Here is a 24,734-nt window from a genome sequence, read left to right as displayed (position 1 = left end):
TTTCTTAAAAAACAACATAAACTCCTCGACATGGTAGTCATTTTAAGCTATTTTTTTCTGACAAATTTAATAGTGAAATCATATTTTTGGTACCACCCATGGTACTCTTAAAATTGCAAGAAGTTTCTTAAAAATCAAGACAAACCCATCGACATGGTACTTTTTTTCAGCTAATTTCTTCAAAAAAATTTAATGGTAAAATTAGATGTTTGGTACCACCCATGGTACTCTTAAAATTGCAAGAAGTTTCTTAAAAATCAAGATAAACCCATCGACATGGTACTCATTTTAAGCTAATTTTTTCCGACAAATTCAATAGTGAAATCATATTTTTGGTACCACCCATGGTACTCTTAAAATTGCAAGAAGTTTCTTAAAAATCAAGATAAACCCATCGACATGGTACTCATTTTAAACTAATTTTTTCTGACAAATTTAATAGTGAAATCGTATTTTTCGTACCACCCATGGTAGTACTACAATTCTAAAAAATTTCTTAAAAATTACGAATCTGTGAATATGGTACTCTCTATAATATCCTTTATAGGAAAGCCAAAAAAATAATAATTTTTCTTTGGAGTAATTTAATTGTTGCCAACTATTTTTCTAAAATAAAAATCGAATTTCTCGAGAAAATTGATAACACAGAGAAAAATGGTTTAAATAAAAGTTACGCGGAATTATCAGAGCTACTTTTGGAGAAAAAAAATTTAATGTTATGATCTACCGTTCTGGGAGAAATTCCTGCGAAACTTCTAATCCAATAAGACCAATTTCTCAAGTTGTATGGGAACTTTTTTCAAAATTATTTTTCCAGTTAATGCTCCATAGTGTTTTTGAAAAAAACAAAATTTACGTCAAACTAAAAACAATTTTCCACCCTTGCCGGTCAATTTTCCAATTTTCCATTATCAGATTAATTTAGCATCGCACGCCACACCAACATAAATCAGTCCCGTGTAAAATGCCGGATTAAATTACACAAACTCGAAATTTACACCTCGTAACTTGATGTTAATTAATCCTGGAACCTTTGGGAGTGAGAGAGAGAGAGCGTTAGGTAATTGATTATGGGCTGATTTTTGTATGTAAGCAAGTTCAACCTCCTCGCGCCTTCTCCCTCTTACCTTTCCACCGTAGACGTCACATTGACATTTCCTCGCTTTGACAACTGTCAAAAGTGACTAGTTATTTAAATTTCACAAATGACAATATATACCAACTTATGATTTTATTCTTGGATCATGTTTTTCCCGATTTTCTGGTTTTTCGAGTACATCCCGTGCAGTTTCCGGTTCTTCCTCGCCCTGGTCATCTTGGGGAAAATGATGAAGGACGTGCACGAGTACAATTGGAAAATAAAACAGCCGCGCCCCGCCACCATTTTGAAAAAACACACGAAATTCGAGAAAAATGCGACGGCGAGTTTCACCAGGCGGCCTGACGTGAGTTTCTTTAATCGGGGAGACTTTGGATTCCAGAACGGCAGCTCCGTCCAGGGATCTGGATAAAGAGGGAAAAACGTGGGAAAATTTCGGAATATGTGAAAATTTTGTGTTTTTTTTGTTGTATAAATTATTAATATAGCTGACGTATGTGGATTGTCTTGTGCTTTCAATAAAAATGTAAAAAATTGATTTTTGTAGATTTTGGGAATACCGTGGATGGTATTGAAAAACTTATTTTACCATTGAATTTGTCATAAAAAATTAGCTGAAAAAAAGTACCAAGTCGATGGGTTTGTCTTGATTTTTAGGATTTTTTTACGATTTTGTGAGTACCATGGGTGGTACCAAGAATATGATTTCACTATTAAATTTGTCAGAAAAAATTAGCTTAAAATGAGGACCATTTCGATGGGTTTATCTTGATTTTTAAAAAACTTGTTGCAATTTTAAGAGTACCATGGGTGGTACCAAAAATATGATTTCACTATTGAATTTGTCGGAAAAAATTAGCTTAAAATGAGTACCTTGTTGAGGGGCTTATATTGTTTTTTTAAGAAACTTTATGAAATTTTAAGAGTACCATGGGTGGTACCAAAAATCTAATTTTACCATTAAATTTGTCAGAAAAAATTAGCTTAAAATGAGTACCATGTCAAAGGGATTATTTTGTTTTTTAAGAAACTTTATGCAATTTTAAGAGTACCAGGGCTGGTACCAAACATCTAATTTTACCATTTAATTTTTTAGAAGAAATTAGCTGAAAAAAAATACCATGTCGATGGGTTTGTCTTGATTTTTAAGATTTTTTTACGATTTTGTGAGTACCATGGGTGGTACCAAGAATATGATTTCACTATTAAATTTGTCAGAAAAAATTAGCTTAAAATGAGTACCATGTCGAAGGGTTTATTTTGTTTTTTAATAAACTTTATGCAATTTTAAGAGTACCATGGGTGGTACCAAACATCTAATTTTACCATTAAATTTTTTAGAAGAAATTAGCTGAAAAAAATACCATGTCGATGGGTTTGTCTTGATTTTTAGGATTTTTTTACGATTTTGTGAGTACCATGGGTGGTACCAAGAATATGATTTCACTATTAAATTTGTCAGAAAAAATTAGCTTAAAATGAATACCATGTCGATGGGTTTATCTTGATTTTTAAAAAACTTCTTGCAATTTTAAGAGAACCATGGGTGGTACCAAAAATATGATTTCACTATTAAATTTGTCAGAAAAAAATAGCTTAAAATGACTACCATGTCGAGGAGTTTATGTTGTTTTTTAAGAAACTTTATGCAATTTTAAGAGTACCATGGGTGGTACCAAAAATCTAATTTTACCATTAAATTTGTCAGAAAAAATTAGCTTAAAATGAGTACCATGTCGATGGGTTTATCTTGATTTTTAAAAAACTTTTTGCAATTTTAAGAGTACCATGGGTGGTACCAAAAATACGATCTCACTATTGAATTAACCAGAAAAAATTAGCTTAACATGAGTACCATGTCAAAGGGATTATTTTATTTTTTAAGAAACTCTTTGCAATTTTAAGAGTACCATGGGTGGTACCAAACATCTAATTTTACCATTAAATTTTTTAGAAGAAATTAGCTGAAAAAAAGTACCAAGTCGATGGGTTTGTCTTGATTTTTAGGATTTTTTTACGATTTTGTGAGTACCATGGGTGGTACCAAAAATATGATTTCAGAAAAAATTAGCGGAAAAAAAGTGCCATGTCGACGAGTTTATTTTTATTTTTTTACGATTTCACGAGTACCATGGGTGGTACCAAACCTCTGAATGCATTATTCAATTTGCTGGAAAAAGTCAAGTGAACACTATGTCCATGGGCTTATCTTAATTTTTAAGATGATATGTACAATTTTTAAAAAAGTGTAGGTGGTACCACTGGTACCATTAAATTTCCGAGACAAATTGCTTAAAAAAAATATATACAATTGCCCGGAAAAGGCATGAAAATTAACTTAAACCGTTGATTGAAAAGGGAATCGCCTGTTCAATCAACGCTTAAACTGTATATAAAGGTACTTGTACTGCCTGGAAGAAAACAGGCATTACCATTAGTTTCTAAAAACCTTATTTTTTTTTTTTATACTAATATACAGTATATCCTAGTTTAATGCAATACGAAAGTGTGCTAAATTCTTCTTATTAAGCTAAAAGTAGTTTAACGTAACATTAAATAAAATTAAAAGAATTGTTGAATTGAAAATGTTGAAAACAAAAGGCATATCCTTAAGGTACATTTATACACTATACTAATGAAATTTAATACTGTACGGTTTATCCTGTACCAACCATGTCGATGAGTTTATCTTAATTTTTTAGGAGGTGATATCAAAAATCTGAATTTATTATTAGATTTACGATTTTCGGAAAACCATGTGTGGCCCCAAGGATTCGAAAAAAGCGCCCACAGGCATTTTTAAAATTTAAAAGAAAAAAACAATTATTCTTATTGCGGTCCTGTACAGGTCTGCTCGCGTGCACATTCACAAGCTACGTTTACACCGCGCGGTTCTATTAGGTCCATGGATCAAATTATTTAGTACAGCCTTGTTTACAAGGATTTATTTTGAGGGTTTTAGTTTAAATTAGTCCACTATTACCTCTAGGATCAAAATGTCAGTTGAAGTGTAACCTCTAAATCTTTAAAAGTGTTATTTTTGTTTAAAAATAATAAATTCTTTTTCAAGGCTTAAACTTGTCCTTCTCTTCCCGTTCTTCTTGATTTTCCTATACAAAAATCTCTCTCTCATAAGCTAAAATCACATAAAATGTCAAACTTGTCATTTTAGTACTGCAAAAAAAATGAATTTAATTTCCTTGTTTGGAAAGCATCAAATTTTATTGCGCTGCCGTTTACACCGAAAAAATAGTTCTCGTGACGTCATTTGACTCAAGTATTAAATAATTAGTACAAGCGTTGTAAACGTAGTTACAGTATACTCGACAGGACCGTACCAAAAAAAAAATATTTTTTTACGCTAATAATCTTCCGTTATATCGACTTTTCTATCGAAAAATTACGTGTCAGAGGGCCATTAACGACTTTAACTCCGGTGGTGCTCCTTTTTCCCGGAGCCTAATTTAAATATCACTTTACGCTTACATTCGGGATGAGTTACGGCGACATTGATACGGTTTACAAGGAATTTCTACCAGAAAGAGCCCGGAGTTTTCACTTAAAATGAAGAAAAACGATCGAAAGTTTCAACGTAAATTCAATAAACTGTAAATATTATTTGCAATTCGCGTGTAAACTGAACCTCCGGAGGACAAAATAATTTAAGGGTTTATTGTAGGCATAGTCCGGGAAATCTGTACCATATTTCATGAAAAAAAAAAATTGCAACCCGCAAACGAATGACTGGATATGGTAAAGGGGTTCATAAGAAACACAAAAAAAATAAATTCATACCTGGGGTAGTTGCGGGGGTGAAAACTGAAAAAAACAGCTGGAGCATTTTCCTATCGCCATTTCCGGCGAAAGTTGACGCCCAAATGAAAAGTGCTTAATGGCAAAGTTGTAGACAATATAAAAATCTATAATTTTTGTAGAGGACACTTTTGAACATAACCTCAAAATGTTCAAGATAAATGCATTACATTGCGAAATTTTTTTTTTTCGTTTTTTATTTTTCATTTATCCAAAATATATGCAATTTTCATAAAACTTGGTATAAATATACCCTTTAGTATCCTAAATAATCTCTATTTTTTTCAGTACTATACAATAACAATTTTTCAAGAAATTCAAGTTTTTCAAAAAAATTACTTTTTTTCTTAAACGAAATTTGTCCTTCAGAGAATTGTCCTAGGAAGTTCATATGGGGCTCATTTTTTTTGGTTTTATTTCTACTTTTTAATAGAATAAAGAAAGGTTATACTTTCCATTTAAAAATAAGCCAAAAAATGCAAGAAACTGAATTTTTTTTTTGCAACAATGAACTTTTTAATAATTGTTAATAATTTTGCAATGTCTCTTACTACACATCCGAGCAGCACGTCGACGCGACTGAGTCTAGAATCACTAGAGATGCAGCTGATTGGTATTTTTCAGAAAATTTAATCCGTTTCCAGACACACAAAACCTGATGTCCATCTTTTCCGGAATTGTGGGTAACGAATCGATCAACTGCCATCGAGCGTACGAAGTTGGCATGCAGTCTGTCGAATCCGTAGTAGGTAACAATTTTGAGAATGTTAAATTTTCAAGAAAGAACAGGGTTTTATTACTAAAATGTGTTCAGGCATCGATCAAAGTAAACGACGAGAACATCATAATCGATCCTTTGATTTTATTTCAAAGAATATGCTTGAACATCAGCAAAAAAAGTGACATGAAAAATTACTTAAAGTGTGAACTTGAGCCATATCCGTTGTCACATTTTTCTGAAAACTATTTGACCTTTTTACCATCACAGAAACTACACCGGTTACCGAAAACGTTGTACATGTAATCGATGGCGGCTTTTTATTACGAAAAGTTGTATGGCAAAAAAATGATACTGTACAGATTATTATTCAAAAATACTTATCTTTTGTGCAAAATCATTATGCGACGAATTCGTGCATTATATTCGACGGTTATCCAGAAAGTGAGACTGATAACTCGACTGCAAGTTCAACAAAAGCAAGCGAACGATTAAGGCGGAAAAGTTCTTCGAACTTCCCTACATTCCACCTTGAACTGCACACACAAGTTACTCTTTCGCAAGAGAATTTTTTGTCAAATGAAAATAACAAGGTAGAATTGATCAAACACTTAGAAAAAGCTTTTAAGTTTGAAGGTTATTCAGTTAAAGTCGCTGAAGAAGATGCAGATTCCTTAATTGTTAATAGTTCAATTGAAATTGCTGAAAGTAATATGTTTAAAAATTCAGCAACTGGAGTAACTGAATGTAACAAGCAGATCGTCATTGTAGGCCAAGATGTTGATCTTTTAGTTTTATTGCAACAAATACTTTTTGAAAGTAGGTGCAGGAAAAGTAAATGATGCAATTTATTCATCAAAAAGTTTCAAATTCCAGCACTACCAATCTATTATTGCTTTTATCCATTGTTTTACTGGCTGCGATTCAACATCTGGGTTCGCAGGGAAAGGCAAAAAAAACAGTGGAAGCGCTCATGAACTCTTCGAACTTGGCTGAATTAGCAAAGCCATTTTATGAGCCTGATTCTCATCCAACTGTAATAGCTCACAATGGTTGTACATATTTACAATTACACTAAAGGAAAAGAAACTTTGACCGATTTGAGATTTCAGCGTTACGAAATCTTAATTGCTAAACCTACATTCAAATTGGAAAAGTTACCACCAACAATTGGAGCAGCTACACAGCATTGTTTCAGAGTATATCATCAACTTCAAATGTGGTTTGGTAACAACTTAAGTGCAACCATGAGGGGATGGAAAGAGTCACTCGTGAATAATAGTACAATTCATATGCCTCGATACACAAGCGACACGATGATACCCGAAGAGTTACTCAAAAAAATCTTTTGCACCTGCAAAGGTAATTGCAGTACAAATCGATGTGGGTGTAGGAAGCATGGGCACATCATTGTGCACTAATTGCCAAGATACAGGCAACTGCTCCAATATCGATGAAATAGAGGAAGATTGCAGTGATTCGGAAGAGATTTTAAATGAGTTTGAACTTCCAAGAATCTCATTAGACGCCGAAAATGAAGAAGAATGTGAAGACTCTGATATCAGCGATTATGAAGATGCGGAAAACGCTGAAGAACCAGATTGTACTGGAGAGTCCGACCACGAACAAGTTTCACAGCATGTAAATAAAAAAAAAGACTAATAAATCAATAAAACAATACGTCGTATTATATAAACTGTACATAATGTAAAAAATTTTCGTGTATCATAAAATGTATAATGTATTCATAAAATCAAATACTGCAAAAAATTTTCAGCAATTTTGTAAAATTTTAATCAATTTTGTACAATTATTTCATACTTCTATTTTTTATGGAAATATGTAAAAACCGCTGATTTCGATCAAAAAGTAGCCAAATTATGTTTAATAAAATCGATTTGGAATTGGGAAGTTCGAAAAATCGATTCTACCCTTCGAAAATTATAAAACGACATCGATTTCTCTGGCTGATTTAGTGTAATATACAGAATACGCGTCGAGGTACGGGATACATACTGGGGGTTAAGCTTGAATTGTCTCCTGCATAAAACAATCTATTGAACTTTGGATCATTATTTGCTTTTGGCAAAATTGGCTTATTATGGCTTTGATAATGTTTCCCAAATGTTTTTTAAATCCTACTTATGCAACAGAAGGCAAATGGTGGTCTTGGAAGATCAGACTTTTTCAAATATCAAATATATAACATCTGGAGTACCTCAGGGATCTGTTCTGGGACCTCTCTTATTTCTGATGTATGTTTCGGATTTGTTTAAAGTTGTAAAATACTGCCAGATCCAGGGGTTCGCGGATGATATGCAAATTTATCATTCTTTTAAAGCTGAATCTGTATTGGAGGCATCAAATAAAATAAACGACGATCTTTCTAGAATTTCCTTCTTTTCCTCTCAAAATAATTTAAAACTCAATCCTTCAAAGTGTTATGTTATGTGCTTTACTTCTAAGAACAAAAAAAGAATAGCATTGGACGGTTTAAAGCTTTTTGTGGGAGGTAATCAGCTAAGTATGGTTAAATGTGCAAAAAATCTTGGATTGCTTTTGGATGATGAATTGCGCTTTAAGTTACACGTTTCTAATGTTATTAAAAAGTCATACTATTCTTTAAAGCCATTGTATGCAAACAGAAATATAATTAATTTTAAGGTAAGGAAAAAACTGCGTGAGTCTTCAGTATTACCTATTATGAATTACTGCAATATTGTTTATTATCCATGTTTAGAAAAAATCACTGCGTACCGTTTGCAAAAGCTGCAAAATCAATGCTGCAGATTTATTTATGGACTAAGAAAGAATGATAGAGTCTCTGCAGGGCTGTGTGAACTTGGTTGGCTGCGCGTGGAAAATCTATTCTCTTTGCAATTGGCGGTTTTTGTGCATAGACTGCTATAGCGTCGTCTACTCCTCCCTACCTCCGCAAAAAACTTAATTTTCGGAAAAATTTACATGATGCAAATCTGAGATTTATAAATAAGTTGTCAATTCCTAGATATCGAACAGCCTTCTTTCGTCGTAGTTTTATATATAATGCTGTGGCAATTTACAATGACCTTGTTCCGAATCCTATAAAAGAAATGTCAGTAGCGGGTTTCAAGAAAAAACTAAAGCTGCATTTTTTAACAAAACAGAATAGCTAAATTGTCAGTAGGTATTTCTTATTTTATAATTTTTTGATTTTTATGGACCAATGGGTGTATATCTGTTTTTTTTTATATTAATATTAGTGTTATCATTACAAATGTTAATTTTTTTCTTTCTGGTGTGCTATCTAAAATAATTTTCCTTACTTTTTTTAAATAGGTTAAGTAGATTAGCCTTCGCTAGGCTAGACTTCGCCTAGGCTAGACTTCGCCTATGTACACTATTGAAAAGTACAAATAAAGCCATTATTTATTTATTTATAACTTTACATGATGAAATATATATTTTCTTATGTATTTTTTTTCGTAGAATCTAGTGGTGTTATTACTTTTTTGACATTTTAAAAATTTTTAGTAAATTATTAACAATTAATAAAAAGTTCATTGTTGCAAAAAAAATTTTTTTCAGTTTTTTGCATTTTTTGGCTTATTTTCAAATGGGAAGTATAACCTTTCTTTATTTTATTAAAAACTAGAAATAAAAACAAAAAAAATAAGCCTCATATGAACTTCCTAGGACAATTCTCTAAAGGACAAATTTCGTTTAAAAAAAAAAGTAATTTTTTTGAAAAACTTGAATTTCTTGAAAAATTGTTATTGTATAGTACTGAAAAAAATAGAGATTATTTAGGATACTAAAGAGTATATTTATACCAAGTTTTATGAAAATTGCATAATTTTTGGATAAATGAAAAATAAAAAACGAAAAAAAAATGCATTTATCTTGAACATTTTGAGGTTATGTTCAAAAGTGCCCTCTACAAAAATTATAGATTTTTATATTATCTACAACTTTGCCATTAAGCACTTTTTATTTGAGCGTCAACTTTCGCCGGAAATAGCGATAGAAAAATGCTCCAGCTGTTTTTTTCAGTTTTCACCCCCGCAAAACCACCCCAGGTATGAATTTATTTTTTTTATGTTTCTTATGAACCCCTTTACCACATTCAGTCGTTCGTTTGCGGGTTGCAATTTTTTTGTTAAAAAGTACAGATTCCCCGGACTAGCAACTACATAGGAACAAATAATCCACGTATTCTTTAATAAATAATATCCAAACAAAAAATGCCTGCAAATAACAAATTTTTTTTGTTAGCAAGTCGTTACAGATGGTCGAGTGCGAACGTTCAAGGTTAAATATGCGAATGATGTGTCTATTTGTAAATTGACTTTAAACGGACACACGTTTGCCGATTTTATATAAATTTAATAAATCGGTCACGGTGTAGATTAAATTAGTGTCTCTTTCTAGAAGCTCATCATTCACTGTCTCTTTTCAGACAGTAAGAAGTCCAATATTCATATTTATCAAAAAAGAAAAAAAAAATTATGCAAACAAGGTAAATATCCTGAAAAAAAAAACGTAAATAAACTATCGAGGGCAATAAATAAACACCGGCCCGAAATAGATAATTGGGGCACATCACCGTCCTATTTTTAGGAATATTCGTTTGAGCGACATTAACTGCAAAAAGATTAATTAATTACGCGATATTTAATTACAAAATGTGCTTTAGATTTTTGTTTTTGTTTGTCGAGTATTAAGTATCTTAGGCAGTAAATGGATGGTGCATTAAATGATTGATGGGAGGAGGTAATACGATATTTATGATAAATCTTGGATAGTTTAAAAACCGCTGGATGAACACATGGTTTTCCTAAAATCGTAAACAACTTCTTAAAAATAAAGATTAACCTATCGATATGGTACTTTTGGTTACCTAATAAAGTTCTTAATAGGATAAACGGTACAGTACTAAATTTCATTAGTATGGTGTATAAATATACCTTAAGAATAAGTCTTTGTAATTTTATTTAGTGTTACGTCAAACTACTTTTATGACATATATATACTATGACTTAAATCTTTTAGCTTTATGATAAGAATTTGACACACTTTTTTATTGAATTAAAATTAATGATACTGTATATTAGTCTAAAAGAAAAAATAAGGTTTTCAGAAAGTTATAGTAATCCCTGTTTTTTTCAAGACTGTACAGATTCCTTTATATAAAGTTAATTTTCATGGCAAATAGTAAAATCACATTATTGGTACCAGTGGTACCACCACAGTTTTTAAAAAAATTTTGCATTTTATTTTAAAAGTCAAGATAAGCCCATGGACATAGTGTCCGTTTTCACTTGACCATTTTCAGCAAATTTAATCATGAATTCAGAGTTTTGGTACCACCCCTGATACTCCTAAAATCTTAAAAATAAAAATAAAGTCATCGACATGGTAACTTTTTCTCTTTTAAAATAGAAATTTAATGGTAATATCAGATTGTCGGTACTACTCGTAATTTAATAGAAATCGTAAAAATTGTCTTAAAAAACAGCATAAAACCTTCGACATGGCATTAGTTTTCAGCTGACCTTTTTCGACAAACTTAATATTTAATTCAGATTGTTGGTACCACCCATGGCATTCCTAAAATCGTAAAATATTTCTTAAAAATAGAGATTAGTCTATCGACATGATATACTGGTTTTCAATTAACTTTTTCTTAAGAATCTAATGGTCAAATCAGATTTTTGGTACTACCTATAGTTTTTCTAAAATGATAAAAAATTTCTTAAAAATAGAAATTAACTTATTGACATGGTACTCGTTTTCAACTAATTTTTTCTCAGGAATCTAATGGCCAAATCAGATTTTTGGTACCACTCATAGTATTCGTAAAATCGTCAAAAACTTCTTAAAAATAGAGATTAACTTATCGACATGGTACTTGTTTTCAACTAACTTTTTCTCAGGAATCTAATGGTTAAATCAGATTTTTGGTACCACTCATAGTATTCCTAAAATCGTCAAAAAAATCTTAAAAATAGAAATTAATTTATCGACATGGTACTCGTTTGCAACTAACTTTTTCTCAGGAATCTAATGGTTAAATCAGATTTTTGGTACCACTCATAGTATTCCTAAAATCGTAAAAAATTTCTTAAAAATTGAGATTAACTTGTCGATATGGTACTCGTTTTTAACTAACTTTTTCTCAGGAATTTAATGGTCAAATCAGATTTTTGGTACCACCCATAGTATTCCTAAAATCGTCAACAAAAACTTAAAAATAAAAATTAATTTATCGATATGGTACTCGTTTTAAACTAATTTTTCCTCAGGAATCTAATGGTAAAATCAGATTTTTGGTACCACCCATGGCATTCCTAAAACTGTAAAAAATTTCTTAAAAATAGAGATTAACTTATCGACATGGTACTCGTTTTAAACTAATTTTTTCTCAGGAATTTAATGGTCAAATCAGATTTTTGGTACCACTCATACTATTCCTAAAATCGTCAAAAAAAACTTAAAAATAGAGATTTACTTATCGACATGGTACTCGTTTTCAACTAACTTTTTCTCAGGAATCTAATGGTCAAATCAGATTTTTGGTACCACTCATAGTATTCCTAAAATCGTAAAAAATTTCTTAAAAATAGAAATTAACTTATCGACATGGTACTCGTTTTCAACTAACTTTTTTCCAGAAATCTAATGATATATTCACATTTTTTTGTACCACTCATGGTACCACTACGGTCCTGCGCAATTGCACGACAGCACCGCACTCAAAAATTTCTTCTGGTACTAACTGTAGTAAAAAAAAACGCGTTTTATTTTAATCGATAAATGATTCCTTACGGCACTCTAAAAACTCAATAACAATAACCGATAAAAACAGGGTCATTAGCTGCCGGGCACCACTTATAATAATATCAAAAAAAAAACTCCTGACGGTTTTTATGGGCGCAGAGGGGGGCGCCGTGGGTCCACTTTCTCCCATAAAACCGTTTTGTTAATGGACGATTATTTCGTAACTAATGGGCGCCATTTAAAATAACAACAACAACAACAACAACAAAGAGTCGGTCGGATTCGTTGTTTTTTTTTTGTTATAATGCCATACTAATGTTGGATTAAAAATTGCCTCTATAGAATACGCGTCTGTGGGCTCCATAACAAACTCTATTTAATATTAATCGAGATAGAGAAATGTTTTTCCATGTCTATTATCTTATTCAAAAACTAAATCATAAAAGAAACTTGCGTTCAGCCCTTTATATATATTATAAATCATATTTTGTAATAAAGACTGCTTGTTCCTAAATAATATAATACTTTAGGTTCCAAAGATAACTATGGCTTATTTTCTACCAATAGAACTAATTGTTCACCAATAAACAAAATATTGTATATGTGATAAAAGAAAAATTTAATATATCTACTGTTTTATTTTTCAACTGTTAATTTTTTTTCTTTATTTAGTTTAGATATTATCATTATCTCCTCTTTTTTTAGTTATTTATTTTAATTGGAAGCATAGGTATGTAAGGGGGCAACGGTTACTAAATATATTGATACTAAGCATTTTTTTTTAAAGTAACTACGAATTAATTTTATGCTTTAAAGGAGAATAAATAAGTAAATAAATAAAATGAGAAATTGGTGTTGTTTCCATTGTGGTTAGACAGAGTTACACCCAATATTTAATGACATCCAGGAAACAAATTAACCACTGCATGAAATGACAATTGTTGTATAATAATTGTTATGTACTGACCCGAAGGTCGAAGGTTATTATTTATTTATTTGCCGTTGAAATTTCATGGATTTGACCTTCAATTTATTATTTCGTCCCAAATAAATTAAACAAAATGCCAGTTTTTTTGCGAAATTTTGATTTAAAAGGTCACCAACCGTTTTCACCTAAAAACGCTTGATGCAATAAGTAAAAAAAAAACGCAGTTGCACCAGTCCGGGCGATCGCTTTTATGCAGATTTCGACTCGAGTAAAAAAGTCATAAATTTAATTTTTGGCGACCCTAATCGATCTACGTGCGTGCCTCTTATGACCAGTCGGGATACATGGACAAAAGGACTTTTAGGACCGCGTGTTCCTTTATAAAACAAATACTCAATACTCAAATATTGATTTCCATAGACTCATACAAATAAGTATCGGATAATGTCAAAAAATAAAATTATAAGACCTAAACGTACGACTTTAAAAAGGCCTTAAGAAAAAACAATAAAAAAATCTACAGTTAACTAAAGACTAAGAATAAAAGAAAACTACAGCTTTTAACAAACAAACAAATACGAATTATAGGAGTAAGGATGAGACGCTGCAATTTAAATATTCTGTTACCGTATAAAAGGAATTTTTAATTAAAATTCTTTTCAATGAAACTTTAACAATTTAATTGGGCTGTTTGCCACTTTGCTTAATTTATGTTTGAGTAAATCCGAATTTACGTTAACCCTGAGCTCATAGTGGGTACCTCTAGACAAAGAATAATCAGACAGGTTACGCTTTATATGCATGACCGAGTTGAAAATAAATAGGCAAGGAAGTGGCATTATTTTTAAGTCAAACAAGAAAATGTATAAAGCTTAGTTCCAATTATTTTTTTCTAGACATTTTTTCAACACATTATGCCATAGGACAAACATGAATGGACATAACCATAGTAATAAGGAAGTATCAGGCCAATATAAAAGAAATGACCCAATTATATCCCTAACTAGGGCCCGGACTGGATCAGAGCAATTTGCTTGCAAGTGCTCTTAGTCAGGTCTTGCGAGGTTGTAATGGGCGCCAAAAGAGTCCCATGAAATATATCTGGTAGTGTACGGTTTCCTATAAAAATGACTAGTCCCAAATAAATTTAAAATTGCCATTAATTTAGATACAGATGGATACAAATTATTAGGAAAAAAAAATCATGAGATTTTTAGGCGCGTTTTCGCGGTTTCTATCGCATTGCATGGTCCAGGCACGCCTGGAATTATCTTGAAATTGAATTTTTCTTAAGTAGTTGAATCCACTAGAGACGTGAAGTATCATTACATAGCGATCGTCATGGATTCGAGGGTGTCAGATGGATCTAAAGGTCAATGAGTACGTAAAATTAAATTTCTTCGGTTTCTACCGCATCTCATGGTCTATGCACTCCCTAGTTCATCTTGAAATTTCACTTTTCTTAAGTAGTTGAACCCTCTAGAGACGTACTGCATCTTATCATCATTTTATAGCGATCGTCAAAGATTCATGAAGGTCAGATGGGTTTAAATGTCAAAAAGTGGGTAAAAAGTGCATTTTTTCAGTTTCTACCGCATCTCATGGTCAATGCACGCCTTGGATCATCTTGAAATTTCACTTTTCTTAAGTAGTTGAACCCACTAGAGACGTAAAGCATCATTTCATAGCGATCGTCAAAGATTGATGAAGGTCAGATGGGTTTAAATGTCAAAAAGTGGGTAAAAAGTGCATTTTTTCAATTTCTACCGCATCTCATGGTCTATGCACGTCTTAGATCATCTTGAAATTTCACTTTTCTTAAGTAGTTGACTACTCTAGAGACGTAAAGCATCATTTCATAGCGCTCGTCAAAGATTCATGAGGGTCAGATGGGTTTAAATGTCAAAAAGTGGGTAAAAAGTGCATTTTTCCAATTTCTACCGCATCTCATGGTCTATGCACTCCTTAGATCATCTTAAAATTTCACTTTTCTTGAGTAGTTGAACCTTCTAGAGACGTAAAGCAACATTTTATAGCGATCGTCAAAGATTCATGAATGTCAGATGGGTTTAAATGTCAAAAAGTGGGTAAAAAGCGCATTTTTAGGGTTTCTACTGCATCTGATGGTTTATGCTTCCCTTGGATCATCTTGAAATTTCACTTTTCTTAAATCCTCTAGAGACGTAAAGCGTTATTTCATAACGATCTTGATTTGAGGTGCATTTAAGCGTCAAAAAATGGGAAAAAAGTTCGTTTTTCCGGTTTCTATTGCATATCATAGTTCAGGTGTGCCTGGTATTGTCATGAAAGTTCCCTTTTATTAAGTAATTAAACTCACTAGAGACTTAAAGCATAATTTCGTAGCAATCGTCAAAAATTCACAGATCTCAGATGGGTTTAATGGTCCAAAAATGCATTGTTTCAGTTTCTATGGTATTTCATGGTCCAGGGACGTCTGAAATAATTACCGTGAATTTTACTTTTATTACAGAATTAAACCCCCCTGTAGATGATCTTGAAAACTTCCTCAGATGGATTTTCCTAACTTAATCCCCCTGTATAACTGGGTATCAGCTGCGACCTACTTACATCTCGCAATACCGCATTTAATGGCATTGTTTGCAATTTCGCGGGTGCATTTATTTATTTATTGATACTGGTGTGAGGCAACACATTATTTTTAGCTCCTTTTACGGAAAACCGCGATTATTCTCGGAATAATAATTTCAACGATTACGCTAATTTCGAAGGTCAAAGGTCGGCCGCGGAGACAACGGCGACGAATGGAATTCATTAAAACGATTAAGAGATGGTAAATTGTAGACGTGTTGGCAACGTCGCTTGTGCGCAATATACTTGAACTATTGAGAACAGTATAATTGATGAAAAGTTCTGATTTTCTAAAGCCATTTCTACACTAGCTAATTGCAAAGTGCTATTCTTAAAGGGTAATCCAGAGGAAGCAAATTTTGAATTGTTTTGTAATAACAGGGATAAAACTAAAATACCTTTAAACCTTGCCAGATTTTTATGTGATTATTTCTTTTTTTTTTTAACATTTTGTCTAGTACCAATAGCAGGTTCTTATAAATGAATGAAAAATTATCGGCACTTTTTGTTTAGACAAATTCGTACCATAAAAAGTGCCCAAATAGGGACTTTTGGGGCCGCCGAACCGCTATAATTTTTCCTTCACGTCGTTTGGCCCGGGTCACATTCTCGCCGACCGTAAATCCCCCGATCAGCTTATCGGAAACGCTTAGACTGTGATCGTCCCTAATATGGATTCCTTCGTATTGGCCAACGTACGTTTTATAGGTGTTCGTTATTATTTAGTTCGCGGCGCACTTTATGACTTATGAATTTAATTTGTTCGCTCTGTTTATGCGTCAACTGGGTCGCACGTTCTCACGGATAAACCAAAGAACGAACTTGAGTCGACGCCATTTTGTTTTACCGTCCACCATCTTGAATTTTAGGTACAACACGTTTGATGTTTAAATTGGGTTTAACTAACTATGAAAAATCACATTATACGTAAGACACCCTAAAGGATGTAATAATCCAGCATGTTTGAGCTGTACTATATGCCTAAATTGGAACCCATACTATTACATTTACGGTTAACAGAGTATTCAAAACAAAAATGGCGCATTACATGTTAGAGAAAACAAATATTACAATACAATTGGGTTATGTCATACGTACAAACTGGAGGCACTTGAGCGACGTATGTAGATCCAATCAATTTTCATAAAGTATATCTTTGTAAATTACTAAATGGTCGTATTGATGATCCCCGTTTTTAATAATATATTAGACTAGAAATACTCTTAGTATTTACTTACCTCCCATATGTAGCCAATAACAGTAGGCATCTAAATTATAATTTAGTATTACTTTACCCTAATTAAAAAAGGGGAAAAATACCGAAATATTCCTTCAACTGTAATACGACCAATTACCAATTTAGTATAATCTGTAAAGTGCAAATAAATAAATGATTTCAGGTGTGCAACCTACTCATTTACTAAATAAATCTCCTCTAATTATTAACAAAACTATCCTGCTGTGATACAATATTGTACCTCAAGTTTATAATTAATTAATGAAGATTATATATTTATTACTTTTAGATATTGTTGGGTCAGATTGCCTTTTAAAGTGCTATTACTATGGCTAAAAAATATTTTAGTATATAATAAGACTGTCTGAGTAAAACCCATTAAATAAACGTTATACAAAAGTTTGCAAAAATTTAAAATTGCTAAAGGATTTATTATAAGGTGAATATAATTTATTATGCTAAGGGCAACAACCTTTTAGGTTCAATTAAATCTGAAAACTCTGTATATAGCATTCTGGTTGCCTCATCAACTTTGAAATGTATCAGGGAAATAACCCCCGCCGCTCCCCTGAGTATGAATTATTATTCGGTAAATCATCAGCGCCCATGGTGCAAATGCTAAAAGAAGTGGAAAGAGTAAAAGGTTTCAAACCATATAAACTCTATTTTGATAATTTATTTACAGGCGTAAAGCTCCTTAAATATTTACGAGATAAAGGGTATCAAGGTACTGGAACTGTGCGTGAAAATAGATTACCTAAGGGATGCTCTCTTACAGAAAAAAAGACCTTTGAAAAAAACCGAGAGATACTACCGAATCTATCCTTGATAAGGGAAATGGGATTTCATATGTTCGCTGGGCTGATAATGGAGTTGTCACTCTGGCGTCAACATGTTTTGGAGTACAAATTTGAGAGTACATGTTTTGGAGTACACAACGTGACTAATGGACGCGTGTGTGCAGAATGCTTGGCAACTCCACAAGAAATCTGGATGAACTCTTCCGCAATTAGAGTTTAGAAGGGAAATAGCGAAATTTTATTTGAAATCTTTTGGAGTTCCACCAAAAGGTCCTGGTAAAGTTTCCACATCTTCAAGTTCAGTTTCCTTGAACAGGGTATCGGATGATATTCGGTATGATAAAAGGGATCATTTGGTTATTCGAGTTCCCCAAAACAAACGGCGACGTTGGGCTGGAGAGGGCTGTTCCGCAGTGGGAAGAACAATGTGCAAAAAATGCGACGTGGGTGTTTGTATTGACTGTTTTTCTTTATTTCATACAAAGTAACTTTTCAATGGAAGTAGATTTTAGTCTAAAATAACAGTTTTTGTTTTTTACTTTAAAATAAATGACACTGAACAATTCGTTGTATTTTTTCACAAATTGTTATAACAAGGTAGTTAAAACGCCTAGTGTTACCATATGGTCACATTTAATTTCGGCTACAGTATTACCAATAAAACTAAAAAATTGCTGTCAATTCTTGTATTGTATCCTAAAAACTTAAAAAATAATCATTTGATATTTCTCTGCCAAAAAAAAATTAACCAGGCGTTAATGGGTTAATCGCGAACGTTACAAGGTCTTATCCTATCAAAAATTCTCTTTTTAGAAATGTCAAATTTCACAGCGAGGTACATTTCTGAACAACAGCACTGAGGTGGCTCTGCGAACCCAGTTATCGTTCAAATTTGAGTACGAGTCACCTCATTTGCGAAGCGTGGAGATCACTCTCCTTAATCTAGTCTCCTTGGTTGGCTCTCTGGCAATACCTGAAGTGAAGAAGAAATGCTGTCAATGTCAAACTCAACAGCCGAAAAAAGAAAAAAAAAAGTCTTGAAAAAAAACGTGCTTAACGTCTCTAATAGGTTTAACTACTTAAATACGAAAAAAAATGCACCTTTTGACCTTTAAAACCATCTGACTCCCTTGAATCCTTGACGATCGCTATGAAATGATTCTGTACGTCTCTAGAGTAGTCAACTACTTAAGAAAAGTAAAATTTCAAGATTATCCAAGGCGTGCATAGACCATGAGATGCGGTAGAAACTGGAAAAATGCACTTTTTACCCATTTTTTGACATTTAAACCCATCTGACCTTCATCAATCTTTGACGATCGCTATGAATTGATCCTATACGTCTCTAGAGTAGTCAACTACTTAAGAAAAGTGAAATTTCAAGATGATCTAAGGCGTGCATAGACTATGACATGCGGTAGAAATTTAAAAAAATGCACTTTTTACCCACTTTTTGACATTTAAACCCATTTAACCTTCATTAATCTCTGATGATCGCTATGAAATGATGCTTTACATGTCTAGAGGGTTCAACTAGTTAAGAAAAGTGAAATTTCAAGATGATCCAAGGAGTGTCTAGACCATGAGATGCGGTAGAAACTGGAAAAATGCACTTTTTACCCACTTTTTGATATTTAAACCCATCTGACATTCATGAATCTTTGACGATCGCTATGAAATGATGCTTTACGTCTCTAGAAGGTTCAACTACTTAAGAAAAATGAAATTTCAAGATGATCTAAAGCGTGCATAGACCATGAGATGCGGTAGAAATTGAAAAAATGCACTTTTTACCCACTTTTTGACATTTAAACCCATCTGATCTTCATCAATTTTTGACGACCGCTATGAAATGATGCTTTACATGTCTAGAGGGTTCAACTACTTAAGAAAAGTGAAATTTCAAGATGATCTAAGGCGTGCATAGACCATGAGATGCGGTAGAAACTGGAAAAATGCACTTTTAACCCACTTTTTGACATTTAAACCCATCTGACCCTCATGAATCCTTGACGATCGCTATAAAATGATCCTGTACGTCTCTAGAGTAGTCAACTACTTAAGAAAAGTGAAATTTCAAGATGATCCAAGGCGTGCCTGGACCATGAAATGCGGTAGAATTTAAAAAAAATGCACTTTTTACCCACTTTTTGACATTTAAACCCATTTAACCTTCATTAATCTCTGATGATCGCTATGAAATGATGCTTTACATGTCTAGAGGGTTCAACTACTTAAGAAAAGTGAAATTTCAAGATGATCTAAGGCGTGCATAGACTATGAGATGCGGTAGAAATTGAAAAAAATGCACTTTTTCCCACTTTTTGACATTTAAACCCATCTGACCCTCATGAATCCTTAACGATCGCTATAAAATGATGCTTTACGTCTCAAGTGGGTTCAACTACTTAAGAAAAGTGAAATTTCAAGACGATCTAAGGGGTGCATGGACCATGAATTGCGGTAGAAACCGAAGAAATTTAATTTTACGCACTCATTGACCTTTAGATCCATCTGACACCCTTGAATCCTTGACGATCGCTAGGAAATGATGCTTTACGTCTCTAGTGGGTTTAACTACTTAAAAAAAGTGACATTTCAAGACGATCCAAGGCGTGCATAGATCATGAAATGCGGTAGAAACCCAAAAAGTGTTTTTACTCATTTGTTGACCTTTAAAACCATCTGAGACCCATAAATCTTTGAGGATTGCTATGAAATGATACTTCACGTCTCTAGTGAGTTTAATTACTTAAAAAAACATACAATTTTAAAGTAATGCAAGGTGTGCCTCGACCATGAAATGTGGTAGAAACTGAAAAACATTTTTTTACAATATTCCTCAAAACCGTTTGAACTTACCCCGCCTAGAATTTCACATTAAATCCAAAAAACTTTCCTACAGATTCTCTTTTTTTTTTTGTAAACAAACCCTTGGTTTATTACCTACGTCATTTGAGTCAACCACCATTTAATAAAATAAATACCTGTAGTATCCCATTGCGTCATTAGTCCCGATCCTTTATAAACAAACACAAAAACATTAAGGAACTCTCCCCGATGTTCCCACTTTTCTCGCACCTAAAACCCGCGTGTAAAACCCCGTAAAACACGTACGGTCGCGTATTAACCGTCTCGACGTACCGATTCGAACTGTTTTGATTAATTCGGCGCGGTAGTACCCACTTCCCCACCGTTTAAGTGGTACCAGAGCCAAACAAGAGGCAGAATAAGAAGAAGAAGAAGAAGAGGTGGTACTTATTATGTAAAAGTCTCTATGTGAAGCTTAACCGGGATCTGATTAGAATGGAAAAAACGACGTCAATTTTCGGGTGGCTTTTGTCACCTTCCGAGAGGTTACACGGATGTTGAATTAAGTAGTAGATGGGACCTTAGGATAACATTTTACGTGATCAAGGGCATATATATATATGCCTGAATGTTCCCCGATGTTTAAGAGTGAGGTTAGTTTGTTCCTTACAGGCACACCTTTACTAACAATTCCAATGTTTTGACTTTTTTGATCGAAGATTTTAAAAAAATTGTCAGGAAAAGTCGGAAAAACTTTTGAAAACGTGAAAAACCAAAAATTTCAAAATTCTGACTGTTGGTATTTAAGATATTCGCTATTGCTTAAGAGTGAAGTTAATTTGTTCCTTACAGGCACTCTTTTAATAAAAACTCAAATATTTTGATTTTTTTAAGGGGAATTTTCAAAATTTATTCAGAAAAAGTCGGAAAAACTTCACAAAAGTCAAAAAACCACAAATTTCAAAATTCTGACTATTTGTATTTAAGTTATTTGCTATTCCTTAACAGTGAAGTTAATTTATTCCTTACAGGAACACCTTTACTAAAAATTTAAATATTTTTACTTTTTTAATAAAAGATTTGTAAAAAATTTACAGGAAAAGTCGGAACAACTTAAAAAAAACTCGAAAAACCCAAAATTTCAAATTTTTGACTACTGTCACTCAAAATATTCGCGATTCCTTAAGAGTAAAGTTAATTTGTTTCTTACAGGCACTTTTTTACTAAAAACTCAAATATTTTGACTTTTTTAAGGGCGATTTTCAAAAATTATTCAGAAAAAGTCGGAAAACTTAAAAAAATTCAAAAAACCAAAAATTTCAAAATTCTGACTGTTGATATTTAAGATATTCGCTATTCCTTAAGAGTAAAATGATTATGTTCTTACAGGAACTCCTGGACTAAAAATTCAAATATTTTGACTTTTTTAGGAAGGATTTTTAAAATTTCCCCAGAAAAAGTCGGAAAAGCTTCAAAAAACCCAAAAAAATAAAAATTTCAAAATTCTGACTATTTGTATTCAAGATATTCGCTATCCATTAAGACTAAAGTGATTATGTTCTTACAGGGACTCCTGGACTAAAAATTTAAATATTTTGACTTTTTTAATAAAAGATTTGTAAAAAATTTTCAGGAAAAGTCGGAAAAACTTTTGAAAACGCGAAAAACCAAAAATGTCCAAATTCTGACTGTTGGTATTTAAGATATTCGCTATTGCTTAAGAGTGATGTTAATTTGGTCCTTACAGGCACTCTTTTAATAAAAACTCAAATATTTTGATTTTTTTAAGGGGAATTTTCAAAATTTATTCAGAAAAAGTCGGAAAAACTTCACAAAATTCAAAAAACCACAAATTTCAAAATTCTGACTATTTGTATTTAAGTTATTCGCCATTCCTTAAGAGTAAAGTGATTATTTTCTTACAGGAACTCCTGGACTAAAAATTCAAATATTTTGACTTTTTTGTAAGAGATTTGTAAAAAATTTTCAGGAAAAGTGGGAAAAACTTCAGGAAACTCAAAAAATAAAAAATTTAAAAATTTTGACTACTGTCACTCAAATATTCACGATTTCTTAAGAGTGAAGTTAATTTATTCCTTACAGGCACTCCTTTACGAAAAATTCAAATATTTTAACTTTTTTAGGAAGGATTTTTAAAATTTCCCCAGAAAAAGTCGGAAAAACTTCAAAAAACCCAAAAAAATAAAAATTTCAAAATTCTGACTTTTTGTATTCAAGATATTCGCTATCCCTTAAGACTAAAGTAATTATGTTCTTAAAGGAACTCCTGGAATAAAAATTCAAAAATTTTGATTTGACTGTTGATATTTAAGATATTCGCCATTCCTTAAGAGTAAAATAATTATGTCCTTACAGGGACTCCTGGACTAAAAATTCAAATATTTACACTTTTTTAGTAAGAGATTTGTAAAAAATTTTTAGGAAAAGTCGGAAAAACTTCAGGAAACTCAAAAAATAAAAAATTTCAAAATTTTGACTACTGTCACTCAAAATATTCACGATTTCTTAAGAGTGAAGTTAATTTGTTTCTTACAGGCACTCTTTTACTAAAAACTCAAATATTTTGACTTTTTTAAGGGGAATTTTCAAAATTTATTCAGAAAAAGTCGGAAAAACTTCACAAAATTCAAAAAAACCACAAATTTCAAAATTCTGACTGTTGATATTTAAGATATTCGCTATTCCTTAAGAGTAAAGTGATTATGTCCTTACAGGGACCCCTGGACTAAAAATTCAAATATTTTGACTTTTTTAGGAGGAATTTTCAAAATTTATTTAGGAAAAGCCTCAAAAAAACCAAAAATTTTAAATTTCTGACTATTTTTATTCAGGATATTCGCTATTCCTTTAGAGTACAATGATTATGTTCTTACAGGGACTCCTGGACTAAAAATTCAAATATTTACACTTTTTTAGTAAGAGATTTGTAAAAAATTTTCAGGAAAAGTCGGAAAAACTTAAAAAAACTCAAAAAACCCAAAATTTCAAATTTTTGACTACTGTCACTCAAAATATTCGCGATTCCTTTAGAGTAAAGGTAATTTGTTTCTTACAGGCACTCCTTTACGAAAAATTCAAATATTTTAACTTTTTTAGGAGGGATTTTTAAAATTTCCCCAGGAAAAGTCGAAAAAACTTCAAAAAACCCAAAAAAATAAAAATTTCAAAATTCTGACTTTTTGTATTCAAGATATTCGCTATCCCTTAAGACTAAAGTGATTATGTTCTTAAAGGAACTCCTGGAATAAAAATTCAAAAATTTTTATTTTTTAAAGGATGAATTTCCAAAATTTTTTTCAGGAAAAGCGGAAAATACTCTAAAAAACCCAAAAAATTAAAAATTTATCAATTTGGCTACTGGTACTTACAAAATATCTGTTATTCCTTAAGTGCGAATTCAATTTGTTTAAAGACACTCCTTTACTAAAAACTCAAGTATCTTCTTGATCAAAATATGCAATGCGGAAAATGGGTGGAAACATCCAACCCTAACTCCCAACCCCCTGATTAGTATGCGAAAAACGTTTCGATTGCTTTCTGTTTATTTTTAGTGTTGGCCCACTCTATGGGAAATAACTGAAAAACTGCTGGAGTAATTGACACGAAATAAAAAGTGACTTATTAAGCATGAATCAGGCTACAATTCTTATTTTGGTCTTAAGTCATTTTATTCAGAAGTTTTCCAGGTTTTATGGTTCAAAGACTCATGTCACTATGAATAAAATTCCTTTATTATTGGCCCTATACAACACCCCTAAAAAACCAGGTAGAAATCCTCTTATCGAATAACGATGATTAGATTCTTATTGAAATAAAAACACCCATTTGCGGTTATAAAACTGAACAAAAACCGCCCCATTAAAACGTCACTTAGAACTTACCATTTGTGAGGGTGACTTTGGCTTTCTGTTGATATCGGCGATCTTTTGGGAGGCTGT

At 32.2% G+C, this 24,734-nt stretch overlaps 1 protein-coding gene across 4 annotated transcripts in view; it reads right to left on the bottom strand.

The window, feature by feature from the left end:
• LOC126741642 (protein sickie-like) overlaps positions 1–24,734 on the bottom strand; it is a 146,172-nt gene that overhangs the window by 81,165 nt on the left and 40,273 nt on the right. For 3 of the 4 annotated variants that reach the window (XM_050448165.1, XM_050448167.1, XM_050448166.1), the window contains exon 4: positions 24,678–24,730. In XM_050448165.1, the coding sequence (XP_050304122.1) occupies positions 24,678–24,730 (53 nt within the window). Of the gene's footprint in view, positions 1–20,951; positions 21,104–24,677; positions 24,731–24,734 lie in introns of those variants that run through there. The other variant, XM_050448169.1, reaches the window with a different exon arrangement.

This window comes from Anthonomus grandis, chromosome 10 (assembly GCF_022605725.1).
Source record: "Anthonomus grandis grandis chromosome 10, icAntGran1.3, whole genome shotgun sequence".
Classification (NCBI taxonomy): domain Eukaryota; kingdom Metazoa; phylum Arthropoda; class Insecta; order Coleoptera; family Curculionidae; genus Anthonomus; species Anthonomus grandis.
Note: the sequence above shows the minus strand (reverse complement) of the source record. Positions and strands in the feature narration are given on the sequence as shown.